This window comes from Typopeltis vanoorti, chromosome 3, assembly GCF_054136105.1.
Source record: "Typopeltis vanoorti isolate ZY-2024b chromosome 3, IOZ_Tvanoo_1.0, whole genome shotgun sequence".
Classification (NCBI taxonomy): Eukaryota; Metazoa; Arthropoda; class Arachnida; order Uropygi; family Thelyphonidae; genus Typopeltis; species Typopeltis vanoorti.
This window is the reverse complement of record NC_143551.1, coordinates 10,005,801-10,024,562: the sequence shown is the minus strand read 5'-3', so window position 1 is coordinate 10,024,562 and position 18,762 is coordinate 10,005,801. Positions and strand designations below refer to the sequence as shown.

The window sequence follows — 18,762 nt, the reverse complement described above, 5'->3', positions numbered from 1 at the left end:
TTTTGGAAAGTTTACTTACATTCATTGCTTACATTCTTGCTCTGTTTAAAATGACATGCTTTTTTTTTTTTTTTTTACAGAGAAAAGCTTGAAGACCAATTCAAGGAATTGGAAAGATTACGGAAATCTCTTGGGGCCAAAGATGAACAAGAGAAAAAGCATATCGGTAATTAGTATTTTCAAAATATTTGTTTGAATATTGAATTAAAGTTTTGATCTTCAAAAATTTCCAAAGCCTCCAAATCAAAAATGGTAAGAGAAATAAATATTAACATCTACCCATTTCATTATTATTATTAAAACACTTAAGGAAGAGAGCAACGTAGTTAGGAATATAAATTAAATTAAACTTTAATAAATATTTTCCGATATTTCGGCAATGTCACATTGCCATTTTCTAAAGGAACTTACAAAAAAGTTACGTGCAACGTAGGCACTACAACACAGAAACTGGGAATGAAAAGATGAAGCTATTGTTCTCCTAACAGTCCTGATGGTGCCCTCTAGCGGGCTAAGTAGGTGTTCTTGGCCGTTGAGCTGAAGGTCTGCAGATGTAGGTCTCCCAAATTTGGGGCAGTCGCATACACCCAAATTTGTTGATGTTTGGAGAATTTCTCAGGGCTGAGGCTGATTCCATAAAGAGTCTTTCAAAGTTGTATTTGCTACGGTGTATCACTGTAGCTTTCTTCCACCGTATTCTGTGGCGTGTATCCAGAGCATGGTCCGCAAGCCCAGAATGACTGTATTTGTGAAAACGGATGTAGTCCTTGTGTTCCGAAATTCTGATATTCGCTGTCCTGCCTGTTTGGCCAAAGTAAGACAGTTTACAACTGCAAGGGACCTGGTAAACACCAGGTAGGTCTAGGGAAAGTGGTTGGTCTTTAGTGGAGCGGATAAGGGATGCCAATTTTCTGTAAGGTTTGTAACAGGAGGTCAGGTCATGTTTGTTTAAGATTTTGGTAATCTTTTCCGAGGTGCCTCGGATGTAGGGAATGGTGATGGATTTAGAGTAATCCTTGTTGTGGGGGGAGGGAGGGGATCTGTGGTTTGTAGGTTCTAATATTTTTTGGATTTTTTTTGGGGGGGTAGCCATTGGCTGAGAAAGTGTTGAGGATGTGATTTAGTTCAGTGTTTAGGGCCAAGTCGTTTGAACAGATTAGTTTAGCCCTGTTGTATAGTGTTTTCACTACTCCATATTGTTGTGAGGGGGGGGTGGGATTGTTGATGAATGTATCTGCCAGTATGGGTGGGTTTTCTGTAAACTGAGAAAACCAAGGATCCATTAGGCTGGCGGGTGACTAGTGTGTCTAGGAAAGGGAGGCTGTTGTTTTCCTCTTTTTCCAGAGTGAATTTGATTCTGGGGTGTTGGTTGTTTAAGTGTGTTAAGAAGGAGAGAAGTGTTTTAGAGCCATGTGGCCAAATAGCGAACACATCATCAACGTAGCGAAGCCATATGGTTGGTTTTTGTGGGGCAGAGGCTAAGGCTTTTTCTTCAAAGGTCTCCATAAAGAAATTGGCCAAGGGTGGGGAGAGTGGTGAACCCATGGCTGTCCCCTCTATTTGTTTGTAGAATTTTCCCTGCCAAACGAAATAGCCTGAGTTCATTGTGAACTGAAATAAGGCTGAGATGTCGGGAGAAAATTTAGCTTGGATTAGCTCTAAAGTTTCCTTGAGTGGGACATTTGTAAATAAAGAGGACACATCAAAGCTGACCATTATGTCAGTATGTTGGAGTGTAAGGTTTTTCTATGCTGGCTTTGAAATGGGCTGAGTTTTTTATGTGTGATGGTGTGTTGCCAGTATAGTGTGTGAGCTCTTTGGCCAAATGTTTAGCTAATTTGTGTGTGGGGGAATCAATGCCATCCTCTATGGGACGTAATGGCACATTTTCTTTGTGTATTTTTGGGAGTCCATAAATACGGGGGAGGGGGGGGGTATAGAGTTAAACGGCTTTAATCTGTTGGTAACTTCTACAGGCCAAGAAGTGACTCTCTTAAGGAGTCTGTGAAGTTTTCTAATTTGAGAGTTGGTGGGATTGTAATTGATAGGGAGGTAAGTGGCCCGATCTAATAAAAGAGCATTCAGCTTACCTGTGTAGTCCTTTTGGTTAAGTAATGCAGTTGCATTTCCCTTATCCGCTTTGGTAATAACTAATTCTTTATTATTTTTCATTTCCTGTAGAGCTTTATATTCCTTGTTTGATATGTTGGTTTTTGGTGGTCTTGCTTTGGAAAGGACAATGTCCCACTCAAGGAAACTTTAGAGCTAATCCAAGCTAAATTTTCTCCCGACATCTCAGCCTTATTTCAGTTCACAATGAACTCAGGCTATTTCGTTTGGCAGGGAAAATTCTACAAACAAATAGAGGGGACAGCCATGGGTTCACCACTCTCCCCACCCTTGGCCAATTTCTTTATGGAGACCTTTGAAGAAAAAGCCTTAGCCTCTGCCCCACAAAAACCAACCATATGGCTTCGCTACATTGATGATGTGTTCGCTATTTGGCCACATGGCTCTGAAACACTTCTCTCCTTCTTAACACATTTAAACAACCAACACCCCAGACTCAAATTCACTCTGGAAAAAGAGGAAAACAACAGCCTCCCTTTCCTAGACACACTAGTCACCCACCAGCCTAATGGATCCTTGGTTTTCTCAGTTTACAGAAAACCCACCCATACTGGCAGATACATTCACCAACAATCCCCCCCCCCCTCACAACAACAATATGGAGTAGTGAAAACACTATACAACAGGGCTAAACTAATCTGTTCAAACGACTTGGCCCTAAACACTGAACTAAATCACATCCTCAACACTTTCTCAGCCAATGGCTACCCCCCAAAAAAAATCCAAAAAATATTAGAACCTACAAACCACAGATCCCCTCTCTCCCCCCACAACAAGGATTACTCTAAATCCATCACCATTCCCTACATCCGAGGCACCTCGGAAAAGATTACCAAAATCTTAAAAAAACATGACCTGACCTCCTGTTACAAACCTTACAGAAAATTGGCATCCCTTATCCGCTCCACTAAAGACCAACCACTTTCCCTAGACCTATCTGGTGTTTACCAGGTCCCTTGCAGTTGTAAACTGTCTTACTTTGGCCAAACAGGCAGGACAGCGAATATCAGAATTTTGGAACACAAGGACTACATCCGTTTTCACAAATACAGTCATTCTGGGCTTGCGGACCATGCTCTGGATACACGCCACAGAATACGGTGGAAGAAAGCTACAGTGATACACCGTAGCAAATACAAATTTGAAAGACTCTTTATGGAATCAGCCTCAGCCCTGAGAAATTCTCCAAACCTCAACAAATTTAGGTGTATGCGACTGCCCCAAATTTGGGAGACCTACATCTGCAGACCTTCAGCCCAACGGCCAAGAACACCTACTTAGCCCGCTAGAGGGCACCATCAGGACTGTTAGGAGAACAATAGCTTCATCTTTTCATTCCCAGTTTCTGTGTTGTAGTGCCTACTTTGCACGTAACTTTTTTGTAAGTTCCTTTAGAAAATGGCAATGTGACATTGCCGAAATATCGGAAAATATTTATTAAAGTTTAATTTAATTTATATTCCTAACTACGTTGTTCTATTCCTTAAGTGTTTTAATAATGCATAACCAACGTATAAGCCTGTCTACGAGAATCTACCCATTTTATTACTATGTTTTACCGGCTACATAAGTTAATTGAAAAGGAGATGGTAAATCCCGTTTTATTTTATAGCCGGGTACGAAACTCGGATTGAAATCCATCGAAGTCCTGTTATTTGGTAATAACAATATATAAGTACACCATTTTGGCCATTCGATAGTAGAGGTATGTAAGTTTGGTTCACTTAAAACCTTTATATTCCAGGTCTACCTACTCACCGATGAGACCTCAAAAAAGGTTGAAACCGGTCTGGGTAGTGACCTCTTCTCATAATGTAAAACAGTATACATATCTTAGGAGCTGTGTTTTACATTGTGAGAGAATATTTAGGCTAGTGACAGAGCTTGCTCCACCTTTGCATGGAGTTGCCCTGGGGTTGTACTACCCAAGGGATTACTTACTCTTGGGCTCGCCGATAGTTTTTTCAGCATGAAACTCTAGGACTTCGATGGATTTTGATCCGAGTTTCGTACCCGGTTATAAAATAAAATGGGATTTACCATCTCCCTTTCAATTATCTATCCATTTTACTATTACCATTGTCATTTTCTGATGTATACCCTCAAGAGATGCATTAGACATTATGGTAATTCACAAATTTAATATTTCATTGCCAGTTTTCTAACAGCAATTTTCTTTTTAGTTGGCATGTTAATTGTCAGGTCTTTAATTTGATTAACCAAACCATACACACAATCTATCATACCTCTGCCCAAACTCACTAACAGATAAAGCACTTCCAGCTGACTTCAGCAACACATTCCACTCATTAACAACTCCCAAAGCAAAAAAATCCAACTCCCATTTAACCTCCAAGGATGACTTCCTGCTCTGGTCCCTCTATCCAAGTGCTGAAACACCTCCCCTACATCAATCCCACAAACCTCCCAAGTAACCAAAATGCATCTATCACATACCTCTGCAATCCATACATCCTCAGTCTATCCATTCCAAGAATGTGGAGGACCCATCTGCAGCCTTCATAGCAACCACATAGAAAAATCTCAATACAAGAAGACTTGGTGAAGTGTTTTTTTTTGTTTCCTTTTTTTTTCCCCTGAACATTCAATAGCAACCTGTACTGCATAAATCCAGAAGATAATCATAATATAACAATATAAACTGTATAATTCCAGAAGAATCCTAGTACGTGAGGACTTTAGCAGAGTTTATTGGAGTTTTTATTGGTAATACACTAGAGGGCAGGCTAAGAAAAAAGATTAGTTAACAACATAGATGTAATTTCCCTGCATAGAGTGCAACAGCATGTAGTTTGGTTCTTATACACATGAATCCTTCTGATGATGACCGCAATTCAGGGGTCGAAACATCAAGTTATTATTTTATTATTAATCAGTAAAATAATCTTTTCAACACATGTGTTTTGTGTCCCTAAATTCATAAATATGAATTATTATAATATTTATTTTAGATTTATTTTTTTCAAAACTTTGTACTACTATTTTTCAAGGACTACTATTTGGACTACTATATTTTTTTCAAAACTTTGTGCTACTGTTTTTTTTTTTTTTTTTTTAAACTTAGATGGCACCGTATTAGGACTTTAGTCTTGTGTTCCACGCTGTAATTACTTATACTAGCCCCACTGTTACACCGAATTGTGGTTGTCTCGCATTTGTAACAAACTTTGTTTGTGTGATCTGAAGATGCTGGATGTAATACCAGCGAAATATTATCTTTCAAGTTAATAAATAATTATTTTCTTATCAATCTGTGTTCGATTCAGTACCGTTTAAATTCAGTTCGACATGTGTGACGAACACATAAGCTTATCCATGCATTCCTCTAGGTCTTTTTCCTGACAACCTGACAGTGAACACTTGTTTTGCTAATCTTTCCCTGCCCATTCTATATAAGTGACCGTAACATCTGAGATTAGCTCTGCTAATGCATTCCTGGAGGCTGACACTGTCAAGTTCTTTCCTAATATCCTCGTTTTTAATATGATATTGCTGCCATCCGTTCACACCTCTAATTTTGCTCAGGAATCTCATCTGTGGGCTCTAGTCTTTGATCAAGTGTTTTACTTCTGAACCAGCTCCCAGATCCATAAGTTTAAACTGGTTTGAATACTGTCTTCTATACAGCTAATTTAGTGTTCTGACTAATTTCTCTCTTATTCCATATGAATTTATTCAATTGACTTCCTACTATACCAGCTTTGTTGACTCTGTTGTCTATTTCCATATTTAATTTACCATCTTCACTAAAAATCGTACCTAAGTAGCTGAAATGTTTCACTTGTTCCACAGGTTCCCCCGTTCACAACATAGTTGATATTTTCAAATTCTACCTATTTCCTTTGTCTTTGTCTTTTGAATGCTGACCTTCATACCATATCTATTACAACAGTTATTCAATTTAGTCAGGGAATCTTGAAAACTTGTGGCGGATTTATTCAGAAGTATAACATCGTCCGCATAAAGCAAAGAGCTGACATTAACATCTCCCATTCTGATATTATTTAATAACACTTTCCTTCATAATGTGATCCATATAGATAATGAATTACAGAGGGGATAATGTACATTCTTGTGTCACACCAGATTTAACATTAAAACATCTTCCTGTGCATCCTTTAATTCTAACTGCTGACTTACAACTCAAATACAGACTAAGTATTGCTTGATATAATGCCCCATTGACACCATATAACTGTAGAGTATTGAATAGCTTCTCTCTTGGCACCTTGTCATATGCCTTTTCTAAATCGACAAAACTTAAATACAGATCTTTGTTATATTCCCATGCTTTCTTGACTATTTGTCGTAAAGTGAAGATCTGATCCTGACAGCCTCTATTTGGCCTTAATCCAGCTTGTTCTTCACCAAGCTTTTCTTCCACAATTCTTCTCAACCGTTTCTCAAGTATACTTGCATAGATCTTACCAGGAACACTCAGTAGGGAAATACCTCTGTAATTCTCACATGCAGTTTTATTTCCCTTTTTATATATGGGCACTATTAGAACTCTACTCCAATCATCGGGAATTCGTCCCTCTGTCCAGGCTTTCTGAACTATGCAGTGCAGCCACTGTAAGACTTTTATACCACCACACTTCAGCATTTCTGGTCGAATATCATCTACTTCTGCTGCCTTTCCACATTTCAAGACTTTGATGGCTTTTTCTACTTCAAGTATGGATATGTATTCCTGACTGTATGCCGAGTGTTTTTTACCACTGTGCTGTCACTGCTTGTTTCATTTAGCAATTTTTCGCAGTAATTGCTCCATACTTCAAGGATATCTTTTTCTCCTGTTTTCATGTCAGCTTTATCATCTCTTACTTCTTTTACAGCACTCTTCCCTCCATTTCTAAGCTTCTTCAACAACCTCCAGAATATCTTACCACTTCTTGATATTTATTTTCTATGTTCTTGCCAAAGTCCTCCCATGACTTTTGTTTAGCTAGTTTTACATGTTTCGCTTTCTTACATTTGTCTCTGTATTCTCTAAGAGCAAAAGCTGACTTATTTGCCAGGAACTTTTGATATGATTTCTTTTTTTCATTCACTTCCTCTTTAACGTACTGTGTCCACCAGGGAGTTCTGATTTTTCTATTCTTGCAGACAACCTCATCTCATGCCTCTGTGGCTGAATCAATCAGGGTTTTCTTCAAGGCTTGCCACTGAATCTCCAAGGTGTGGCTCCTGTTCTCAAACTTTTTCATTTTTTCTTTAACAAGCTTTGTATATGTTAGTCTACAGTTCACATCTTAGAGCTGCTCAACTTTTATTCGCTTTAAAACTTTCTTATATGTATTCTTTTCACTATGAAATTCAATTTTATGCTACTCAAGACTAAACAGTGATCTCTTCCAATTTCAAATCCTCTGTACACTCAGGTGACCTGCACCAGGGAGAAAACATCACTATCAACAATAACATAGTCAATGAGACTCTTGTTATTCCTTGCCTCTTCTCTCCATGTGAATTTGTGCACATTATTATCTTGGAACATGGTGTTAGTAATAACCTGTCCCTATCCTGAGCAGAAATCCAACAAGTATTTGCCATTATTATTAGCTCTGCTCTTTTCTCCAAATTTTCCCAAAATATTTTTGTATGTCTGACAATCATTTCCTAATTGATTATCTGCTATTCAAATTCCCAACAAGGACCAACTTTTCCTTTTTCATTGTGTCAGTTGCTTTTTCTAAAGCATCAAAAATTCCTCCTCTTCTACCTTAGGAGAACCTTCTGTGGGATCATAGGCACAAATAAGTCTCATTGTCCAGTTCCCCATTCTCATATTTGCCCACATCACTCTACTTGAGACTGCCTGCCATTCAAGAAGATTAGCCTCGTATTTTGTGTTGAATACTATGGCTACTCCTTCTTTTCCTTGATTGTCATTGCCTGAATATAACATTTTGTATTTATTGCTCAGAAAGATCTCACCAGTTTTGGTCTTTTTTGTTTCAGTCACCCCTATTATGTTGATCTGGTACTTATCTAATTCCTCAGCTAGCTCCATTTCTTTGCCATTCAGGCTTCTTATGTTGATAGTACTGATCTTTAACTCTGGTGATGTTGAGTTGGGGTTTGTTTTCAGATTTGTTCCAGTAGCTGACTTATTGCTGTTCGCCCTGGTTCCCTGACAAAAACAACGGGGACCTTGTTTAACTGGGCAACGCTCCAGCCGGCATTTAATTTTGTCATGTTGTACCATCATTTTTTATTTTGGTTTAACCAATAAGAATACAATTTGGTCGGCTAAATCCCAAATTGCCAGCCCATCCTCGTTCGTTCAGTATCCAAGTAGATACCCAACAGGGTGCACCACTAGAAGGTGAGGATTGGACAATAGGTCAGAAGCCCTGGTTGGTTTTCCTCATTCCTTTAAAGGCTATGTGGAGGTCTCCTCTCAGTTATACAGCTTTGACCCTTAAGCACCTCCCCATTATTTATGTGTTTACATTTAATATTCTCATATTGTATTGTTCTGAAATTTCATTTAATCTTCTGATGTAGCTAATAAAATTTGATCATCTGCAAATAATAATCTATCTATCTTTATTTGTGGGTTTATTTGTATAACAAGTGGGTTTTGCTTGCTCCAGATTGTTATAATTTTATATATATATATATATATATATATATATATGATCATCAGTTATATTTGCTTGGCGAGTAGATCTGTTCATGTTTTTTTGACTGACTGAAACCGAGAAAACAGACAAGTAATTTAATGAGGCACACAACATATTTTGTCAAAAATGACTTCTTCAGGTGTGGGTACACTTAAAGCAAATGAAGAAACCATAAAAACACTGTACCATTATAATAACAGACTTGTAAACTGAAGTTAAGTTTTTATTGTTGTTATAGTCCATACTATAGTTCTATTGTTGTTCATATGTGAGCGTGTGAGTTCATGCGTACGCCAGTATCTGATGGCAGAACTATGCATGTCAGGTAGACTGTAACTGAGGTTGCTGTTGATGTGAGAACAGTATAAGATAATTTCTTTGGATTCATCTATGCGATGTTCCACTTCATCATGACAAATATAAATGTTTGATTTTGCATTCCAGTCTGTTTCATCTTGGCGGCCTTCATCGTTTGTGTTCACTGAGAATAAGATGTTACTTGAGAGCGCTTGCTCTGATTCTATTGTATGAAATGTCTCTCTCTCTGATGCTCCTCTCACCATAGGACGATTGACTTCTCAGTCTGGCTGTAGTATGACCTCCCACAATCACATATTATTTCTTGACATGAAACTTACTAAGATATCCGATTCTTTAAAAATCTCAATCTTCAGGAAATCAACACACATAGATAGATGCCTACATGCATCCTCGCATCACTATCCTGCACAAAAGTTAGGTATCATTTCCACATTGGCTCACCGTGCATACTCAGTATTGTCTGATGAAGAAGAACTAAAAAACGAACTAAAATATCTAGATAGAAAGAACTTTCTCTAATAATGGATTCCTTTCCAAAAACATCAAGAGGCAACTTTACCAGCGCTCTCGATTGTGGGCACTGGTATAGTATGGCCATACTGAGAAGTCAATTGTTCTACGGGTAGAGGAGCATCAGAGAGACATTTTATACAATAGAATCGGAGCAAGCACACTCTCAAGTCATGTCTTATTCTCAGTGAACACAAACGATGAGTGCCACCAACATGAAATAGATGGGAATGCAACATCAGACGTTTATATTTGTCACAATTAAGTGGAACATTGCATAATTAAATTTCCAAAGAAATTATCTTATACTCTTCTCACATCAACAGCACCCTCAGTTATAGTCTACCTGACTCGCATAGTTCTGTGATTAGATTTTGGTGTACGCGTGAACTGACATGCGCCCATATGAACAACAATAGAACTATAGCATGAACTATAATGACAATTCAAACTTAACTTCAGTTTACAAGTCTCTTATTATAATGGTACAGTGATCTTATGGTTTTTTCATTTGCTTTAAATGTTCCCACACCTGATGAAGTCATTTTTGACGAAACATGTTGTGTGCCTCATTAAATTAACTTGTTGTCTGTTTTCTTAGTTTCAGTCGGTCAAAAAAACCATGAACATGCACGCACACACACATATATATATATATATATATATATATATATATATATATATATATATATATATATCATCATCATCATCATCATCAAATTCCTGATATACATCCTCAAAAGGGTGTACAGGATATAATAGTACTACATGAAAAATTACATCATTACTAGCTTCCTATCTACAATTTTCCTCCAAATCAGTCTGTTACCTGTTTGTGGGTTTATTTGTATAACAAATGGGTTATGCTTACTCCAGATTGTTATAATTTATATATATATATATATATATATATTTATATATATATATATTTATTAAAAAGCAGAGATGATAGGTTTTTGTAGTCCCCTTGAATGTTTTTCCATTCTGATATTTGTTCTAATTCGATTGCTATTTTATTTCCTGTGTATATTTCTTGAATAGACTGTAAGAGTTGGTTTTGGTATATTTAGATCAGATAATATTTTAAACAATTTTTGTCAATTAATTTTATTTAGGCTTTTTTAATCAATGAATGTCACATTGAAATTTGAATATTTGAAAATTCGCTTTTCAATAAACATTTTTAGAGTGAAAATTGAATCTGTATAACATTGGTCTTTCCAGAATCCATTATGTTCCCCTAGTAGTTTGCCCTCTACTATATTGTTTAGTTTCTCGTTTAATATTCCTGTATATATTTTGTACCCTGCATTTAGCAGACTAATTCCCTTGAAGAAAAAATGAAACAGTTTGAGAGCAGGAACCAAACCTTGAAGATTTACAGGCAATCCCCGAAGAAAACATTGATTGATTCAGACAGAGAGGCATTATTGGTGAGGTTGTCTGCAAAGACACAAAATCAGAACTACATGGTGGACACAGGAAGTTAAAGAGGAAATGAAGGAAAAGAAGAGATCATATCAAAAGTTCCTGGCAAATAAGTCAGCTTGTGCTCTTAGAGAATACAGAGTGAGATGCAAGAAAGCTAAACACTGTGTAAAACTTGCTAAACAGAAGTCATGGTAAGATTTTGCAAAGAACATCAGGATGTTTTGTAGGTTGCTGAAGAAGCTCAGAAATGGAGGAAAGAGTGCTGTAAAAGGAATTAGAGATGATAAAGATGAAATTAAAACAGGAGAAAAAGATATCCTTAATGTATGGAGTAATTACTTCAAAAAATAATTTTTAAATGAAACAATCAGCGATAGCACAGTTGTAAAAAACAGTGACAAGGCATGCAATCAGAATTACATATGATATTCAACCAGAAATGCTCATGTATGGAGGTATAAAAGTCTTACAGTGGCTGCACTGCATAGTTCAGAAGGCCTGGACAGAGGGACAAATTCCAGATGATTGGAGTAGAGTTCTCATAGTACCCATATATAAAAAGGGAAATAAAACTGAATGTGAGAATTACAGAGGTATGTCTCTACTGAGTGTTCCTGGTAAGATTTATGCAAGTATACTTGAGAAATGGTTGAGAAGGATTGTGGAAGAAAGGTTTGGTGAAGAACAAGCTGAATTCGGGATAAATAGAATTAGATTTTCACTTTACAACAAATAGTTGAGAAATCATGGGAATATAACAAAGATCTGTATTTAAGTTTTGTCTATTTGGAAAAGGCATATGACAAGGTGCCAAGAGAGAAACTATTCAATACGTTACAGTTATGTAGTGTCAATGGGGCATTATATCAAGCAATACTTAGTCTTTATTTGAGTTGTAAGTCAGCAGTTAGAATTGAAGGAAGTACAGGAAGATGGTTTAATGTTAAACCTGGTGTCAGAAAACGATGTACATTATCTCCTCTATCTATATTAATCACATTATGCAGGAAAGTGGTATTAAACCTGATATCAAAATTGGAGATGTTAATGTCAGCTCTTTGCTTTATGCGTATGATGTTATATTTCTAAATAAATCCGCTACGAGTCTGCAAGATCTCCCGAATAAATTGAATAACTGTTGTAATACATATGGTATGAGTGTCAGCAATAACAAGACAAAGACATTGAAAATAGGCAAAAGCATTGAAAATATCAACTGAATTCTAAATGGAGAACCTATAGAACAAGTAAAACATTTCAGCTACTTAGGCATGATTTTTAGTGAAGATGGTAAATTAAATATGGAAATAGACAACAGTATCAACAAAGCTGGTATGGTAGGAAGTCAATTGAATAAATTTTATGGAATAAGAGAGAAATTAGTCAAAACACTAAATTAGCTGTACACAAGACGGTGTTCAAACCAGTTTTAACTTATGGATCTGAAAGCTGGGTCAGAAGTAAAACTCTTGACCAAAGACTAGGGACAGCAGACAAGAGTGAGACTCCTGAGAAAGATTACGGGTATGAATAGATGACATCAATGGCAATATCATATTAAAAATGAGGATATTATGAAAGAACTTGACATTGCTAGCATCGAGGAATGTGTTAGCAGAGCTAATCTCAGGTAGTATGGTCACTTAAACAGAATGGGAGAGGAAAGATTAGCAAAACAAGTGTTCTCTGTCAGCAAGAAAAAGACCTAGAGGAAGACCAAGACATATGTGGATTGATATGGTAAAAAGTGCCTTAGAAGATAGAAATATAGGATCTGATAATGTTGGAGTCTTGACAGGTAACAGACTGATTTGGAGGAAAATTGTAGATAGGATGTTAGTAATGAAGTAAATTTTTCATGTAGTACTATCATATTGAACACTCTTGAACACATGCATCTACAGACAGAGAAGACTCCTGGAATAGGATTGACCGACCTTCTTAATGGGATTTCTGGTTTTGAATCGTAGCAGGCCATTAGGCCTAATATGTAAAAGGAAGAATATATATATATATATATATATATATATATATATATATATATATATATCATATCCATGTATATATGTACATCATTTGTTGACTAGGTTGGTTGAATGGTTAGTATATCTGCTTTCCAAGCTGTGGATTCCATACATACCAAACACATGGATGTTTACAATTGTCATTTAAGTGGGAGATGAATTTTATTGGCCAGTGTAAGCTCACCATATTTATTAGAGGCCTGAAATGGCTCTAGAGTAGGGTTTACAGATTATTTAAAAAAAAAAAAAAATAGCAAAAAATATATAGCATAATAATGAAATAGAAAAAAATCCTAAATTCCCATCCATGGTGTTATTGTGTACTGTAGGTTTGAAACCTTTTGTTTGTGGGCTAATCATATGCAGAGCATTTTAGTTAATTTTAATAAGATTTTTATAATACATCGATTCATTCATTCTTTCTTTCTTTTATGAAATACTGAACTCTTAATTACTTAGTATATAACAAGCATTTTAGCATAGGAATTAGAGTAGGTATTCTGAATGGAATATGTAGTCTAGCCATGTTTACTTCAGAGAATAGTTATTGATTACTTTAATTTATTTTGAAAAACCCTTAGATGCTATACGTCAACTGACTTCTACTGTTCAGAAACAAGAAAAGGAAATCTTATCAGTAAAGGTAGGAAATTTATGTTTTTGTCTTTTTTTACTTTATTTTAAAAATAATTTTTAAATACTTTTTTTTTTAGAAAAAAAAAAGACAAAATAAGCCAGAAATATGAATGATACAACAAACGGGTGAGAGAATGGGTAGGCATTTATATTAGAATAATGCATTCTTTTGCAGAATCAAGTTTAGCACTGGAGATACGTAACAACTATGTGATCAAGAAATTGCATTTTTCTGGTGTGAAGATTAGACATGTTAATGTCACTAGTATGCAAGAGGAAAAATTAAAGATTTCAGTTTTGTTAGGTAAGAATGATTTAAAATGTGGTGCATGTGGAATGCAATAGATAAAGTTGCTGGAACTGAAAAAAAGAAGAATGGAAAGGGAAGATTGTAATCTGTTACCAACATGCGATAGAAGTGAATTCAGGCACTGTGATTGCAAATGAGTCAATTTTTAACAGTGATTTGTGGATGTGAGACTTGGAACCTAATGAAGTCTGATAGAAAAAGGATATATGCTTTTGAGATGTAGTGTTACAGAAAGTGTTGAGGATATCATATACTGAAAGGCAAACAAATGGATTAGTGCTAGAATCGGTATAACTTTAAGGCTCTTTAAGGACATTGACAAAAGTTAAAATACTTTTCACACAATGAAATTGAAAGGATAGAAGAAAGATTTCTCAAAACTGTAATAGAAGGTCAAGTTCCTAGGAAAAAAGAAAGGGGTAGACCTTCAATGAGATGAATGGATGGTGTGTCTGGATCGAATGATCTTCAGAGAGTTGAAGCCTTCAGAAATGCACACAACAACAGGACTACCTGTCAAGGGTGGTGTGCCACATTACTGAACATCTGAGTGACCATATGGCATCTGATGATGTCAAATGAATAAATGGATCGCATTCAGCAGGAAGGTGGGATTGAGGGAGGCATTATATTTAAGGCTACTTTGTGAGATAAGACACCTAGATAAAATTTATAGTCATATGCTCCTGTAGGCCTTAATACTATATATGAGTGATTCAAACACTGAGGTAGCAAATTATAGACTGATCAAAATCTCTGAAATCAAAACAGCAACTCTTTTCAGCATTCTTTGCCTGAAATGATGATTAAGGACAGAATTCAGAAACGAGTGGATTATATTCTGTGGAGTGGTTTGAGAAGTCAAATGACCCATAAGCACATGAATGCTGCATGGGGGGGGGGAAGGTGAGGATTCAAATAGAAGTTTATTGACTTTTGTTTGAAGGGTTGTAGTTGTTTAGGAATACTTCCTGAGAAAGATTGTTCCAGAGGGCAGAGGCAGATGAAATAAAAGAGGAAGAAGAGAAGCAGGCCTGGTGTGTTTGCAGTTTCACTGAAAATGATGGTTATTACCAGTTTATTGGCATAATTACCATTGAAGTACCCATAGAAGAGACACAGTGCTGAAATATCATCTGTGAGAGAGGTCTGAGTGAATCTGTAAGAGAGAGAGGAATTATGTGTGAGCTGAATTCCATTCCTCTGGCAGCAATCAAGAATTGATTTACTCTAATAAAGAGAAAGTTATTACAGTAAAAGAAATGGCTACATCATGATACTGCTGAACTTTTACAAAGGCATTTGATAAAATACTACATAGAATCCTGTTATGCAACTTGGAGCAAGTGGGGATGAACATGAGATTAGTTTGAGATTAGTATGTGATGGAATCAAATCAAGGAGAAGGTGACCAGTGGTGTGCTATAGGACTTTATACTTTTGGTGCTGCTATTTAATTTGTTCTTTAATGATACTGGGAATGTTTTTTTAGGCTATGCAGTTGTCTGCTGTTGATTCTAAACAGCTGGAGAAGATCCATCTGCTCTCCTATGCAACAGCGCTTATACAGCCATTCTCATACAAGAGTAGTTTTGCATTAAGTGGGACAGCCTCTGTGACTTCTATGCCTCATTCCCATTGTTGGACTATTGTTTCCAGCCTTCCAACCCAAACCTATGCACAGAACATATCACCGACATAATCCTCACTGGCATGGAAATATACATTTCCCAAACTACTCTGAATTGCCATCCCTAACTAAATCTTGATTCTCCAAAATATGTGCCAAGGCTGTACAAATAAAAATCAAACATACTACAACTGGCTTACATCAAGAACACCATCCTCCTTTAGTGCTGATTCTTAAACTTAAAATAGCTGCAAGAAAATTATCAATGCTTTCAAAACAGAGTTTGAAAGAGCAAAAAGCAGAAAACTTGCAACTTGTCTAAGTGGCAGCCAAAGCAATTGGTTGTAACTTTTGCCCAACACCATTCCTTCCCTTATAACACCCAGGTGGCTGTATTGTATCATCACCTACAGAAAAAGCCAATCTCCTGGCTTCACACTTTGCCTCCATTTCAAGTATAACTGACCATGGTAAATGCACCCCAACCATCTCAGATGGCCGATATATAAAATGTCCTGTATATCCTTTTGCCAGAAAGCGATAAAAAAAATATTGTCCAAATTAGGCACAAAAAAGAGTCTTGACCCTGATGGCAATCCTCTAATTGTCTTGAAGGTTTGTGCACCAGAACTGACTCCTATCCTGTGTTACCTGTATATGCTCTCTTGCTCCACTGGTATCTATCTCACAGCCTGGAAATTGGCTTATGTTCAATCCACTATCAAGAAGGATGACAAATCACTGCTGTCAAACTACTGCCTATCTCGCTCACCTCAGTCCTGTATAAAGTAATGGAGAGAATCATCAGTTCTAAACTCCTACACTATCATACGTTGAAGGCACCAAGCTAATAAACTACCACCAGCCTGGATTCGGTTGTGGCAGATCAATAGATCTTCTCACATATATCATCCATCTCTCGACAAATGCCATTGGAGAAGTTTGGTGAATCTCAAGAGGTTGCACATGATATCTCCAGAGCTTTTGACTGTGTTTGTTAGAAAGGCTTACTAAACAAATTCCCATCATTTGGTATGTCTCAGGACTTATACTCAGAAAGACTTATACTTATCTCAGAAAGTTGGATTGCCAGCTTTCTGTCTGGGTGCACACTATGTGTGATAGCAGATAGTTCCTTCTCCTCTCATCATTCAACTAATGTCAGGGTTCCATGAAGTTCTGTTTTCTCACCAGCCCTTTTCCCTTCTATATATCAACGACCTACTTCAGTTGATCTCCAAGCCAATATACAGTTTTGCAGATGACAGCACATTACACTCCTCCCTTTCATTCGATAAACTTTACTCTACACAAATCATCTCAACCTATAGGACATCGACTACCACTGCTCTCAATTCTGATCTCCGTGTCATCCTCCAATGAGGTTCAGATAATCTCGTCAATTTCAATGTTAGTAAAACCCAGCTCTGCATTATTTCTCACAAAAAAAGAAGCATATTTTCCCAGTATTTTCTTTGACAACACTTAAATTTCTAGACAAGATGAGATTTCTCTTCTTGGAATCACCCTGACATCAAGTCTCTCCTGGCATCAACAAATCACAACCACTGCAACATTAGCTTCTAAAAAACTAGAATTTCTCTTTTAATCAAGACATTACTTCACCTCTTAGCAGCTGTTAACATTATACAAATCGCAAATCTGCCCAGCTATTGAATACTGCTCTCACATTTGGAGTGCGGGGCCCCTAAGAGCTCCATCAAAATGCTCAATTCAATACAAAGGAGGACAATTAGATTGATTAATAACCCATCTCTTACCAATTCACTCATCCCACTTTTGCACAGGTATTTGGTTTCTGCAATATGTGTATTCTGTAGATATTTCAAAGGCAAATGTTCATCTGAAATAGCATCAATAATTCCCCCACTCACTATTAAGTCTGTTGGAACAAGTGCAGCTGCCACCCAATATCTCTTCACAGTACATCTTGAAACCTACAGAATAAGTTTCTTTTCCTCCTCCTCCTCCATCCCTACTACTGCTGTATTGTGGCACAGTCTTCGCCCTTATGTGTTTCCCAAGGAATACAATATATAGGATTAGCTTTTAAATCAAATGTAAACAAGTTTCTTCTTTCCCAATCCACTACCCATATAATGTCCTATAGGTTGATTAATCAACCACTGGTTATATGGATATTGATAAGTATTATAAAATAGTCTCATATTATACTCCCTAATATGATATTGTAATGAAATTTCTTCATTTAGCAATACATGGTTTATTAGAATTCTTGTAGATAAGCTTATACATTAGTTGTACATAGCTTTTAATTTTTCAGAAAGTGACAATGTATACTAGAATATCAGTTATAAAAACTTTAATTTTTTCCTATATTGCAGCAATTTAATTTTTCAGGAAGTGACAATGTATACTAGAATATCAGTTATAAAAACTTTAATTTTTTCCTATATTGCAGCAATGTTACACAGGGATCACAAGACACAATATGTGCGTGCATGCATGCACTAACACTGAGCAACTGAGGCTGAATAAAAGCAGCAGAAGTTGGGCCTAGAGTCCTAAACAGTGCCCCCCCCCCCCCCGGTGGGTTAAATTGGGTTGTCTTAGCTGTTGGCTGACATTCTTAAAATGTATGCTTCTATCTACAAACAGATAGGGGTAACTGCCATGGGTTCTCCACAATCTACCTTCTCCAGTCAACTTCTTTATGGAGACCTTTGAAAAAAAACCCCTTAAACTCTGCCCCACAAACACCCACTGTCTGGCTCTGGCTATGCTATGTGAATGATGTGTTCTCCATTTGGCCACACGCCCTGGATGCATTTTACAATTTCTTAGCACACCTAAACAATCAGCACCCCAAAATTCAGTTTATCTTAGAAAAGGAAAACAACACTCTCCCATTCTTAGATACTCTGATTACATGCCAGCCTAATGGATCCCTGGCATTCTCTGTTTACAGAAAACCTACACATACAGGTAGATACATTCACTAGCAGTCCCCCCCCCCCCCCAACAATATGGGATTATAAAAACTCTATATAACAGGGCAAAATTAATCTGTTTGGATAACAGTCCCAACTGCTGATCTTTACTTTCTTAGCCAATGGCTACAGACCCCCCCCCCAA

General features: G+C 36.8%; 1 protein-coding gene across 1 annotated transcript in view; it reads left to right on the top strand.

Annotated features, from left to right (window-relative positions):
* Positions 1 to 18,762, top strand: part of LOC150107904 (TATA element modulatory factor-like) — a 483,854-nt gene that overhangs the window by 159,057 nt on the left and 306,035 nt on the right. Inside the window, exons 10-11 of the mRNA XM_090390537.1 lie at positions 81 to 166; positions 13,651 to 13,712. Of these exons, the coding sequence (XP_090246663.1) occupies positions 81 to 166; positions 13,651 to 13,712 (148 nt within the window). The remainder of the gene's footprint in view (positions 1 to 80; positions 167 to 13,650; positions 13,713 to 18,762) is intronic.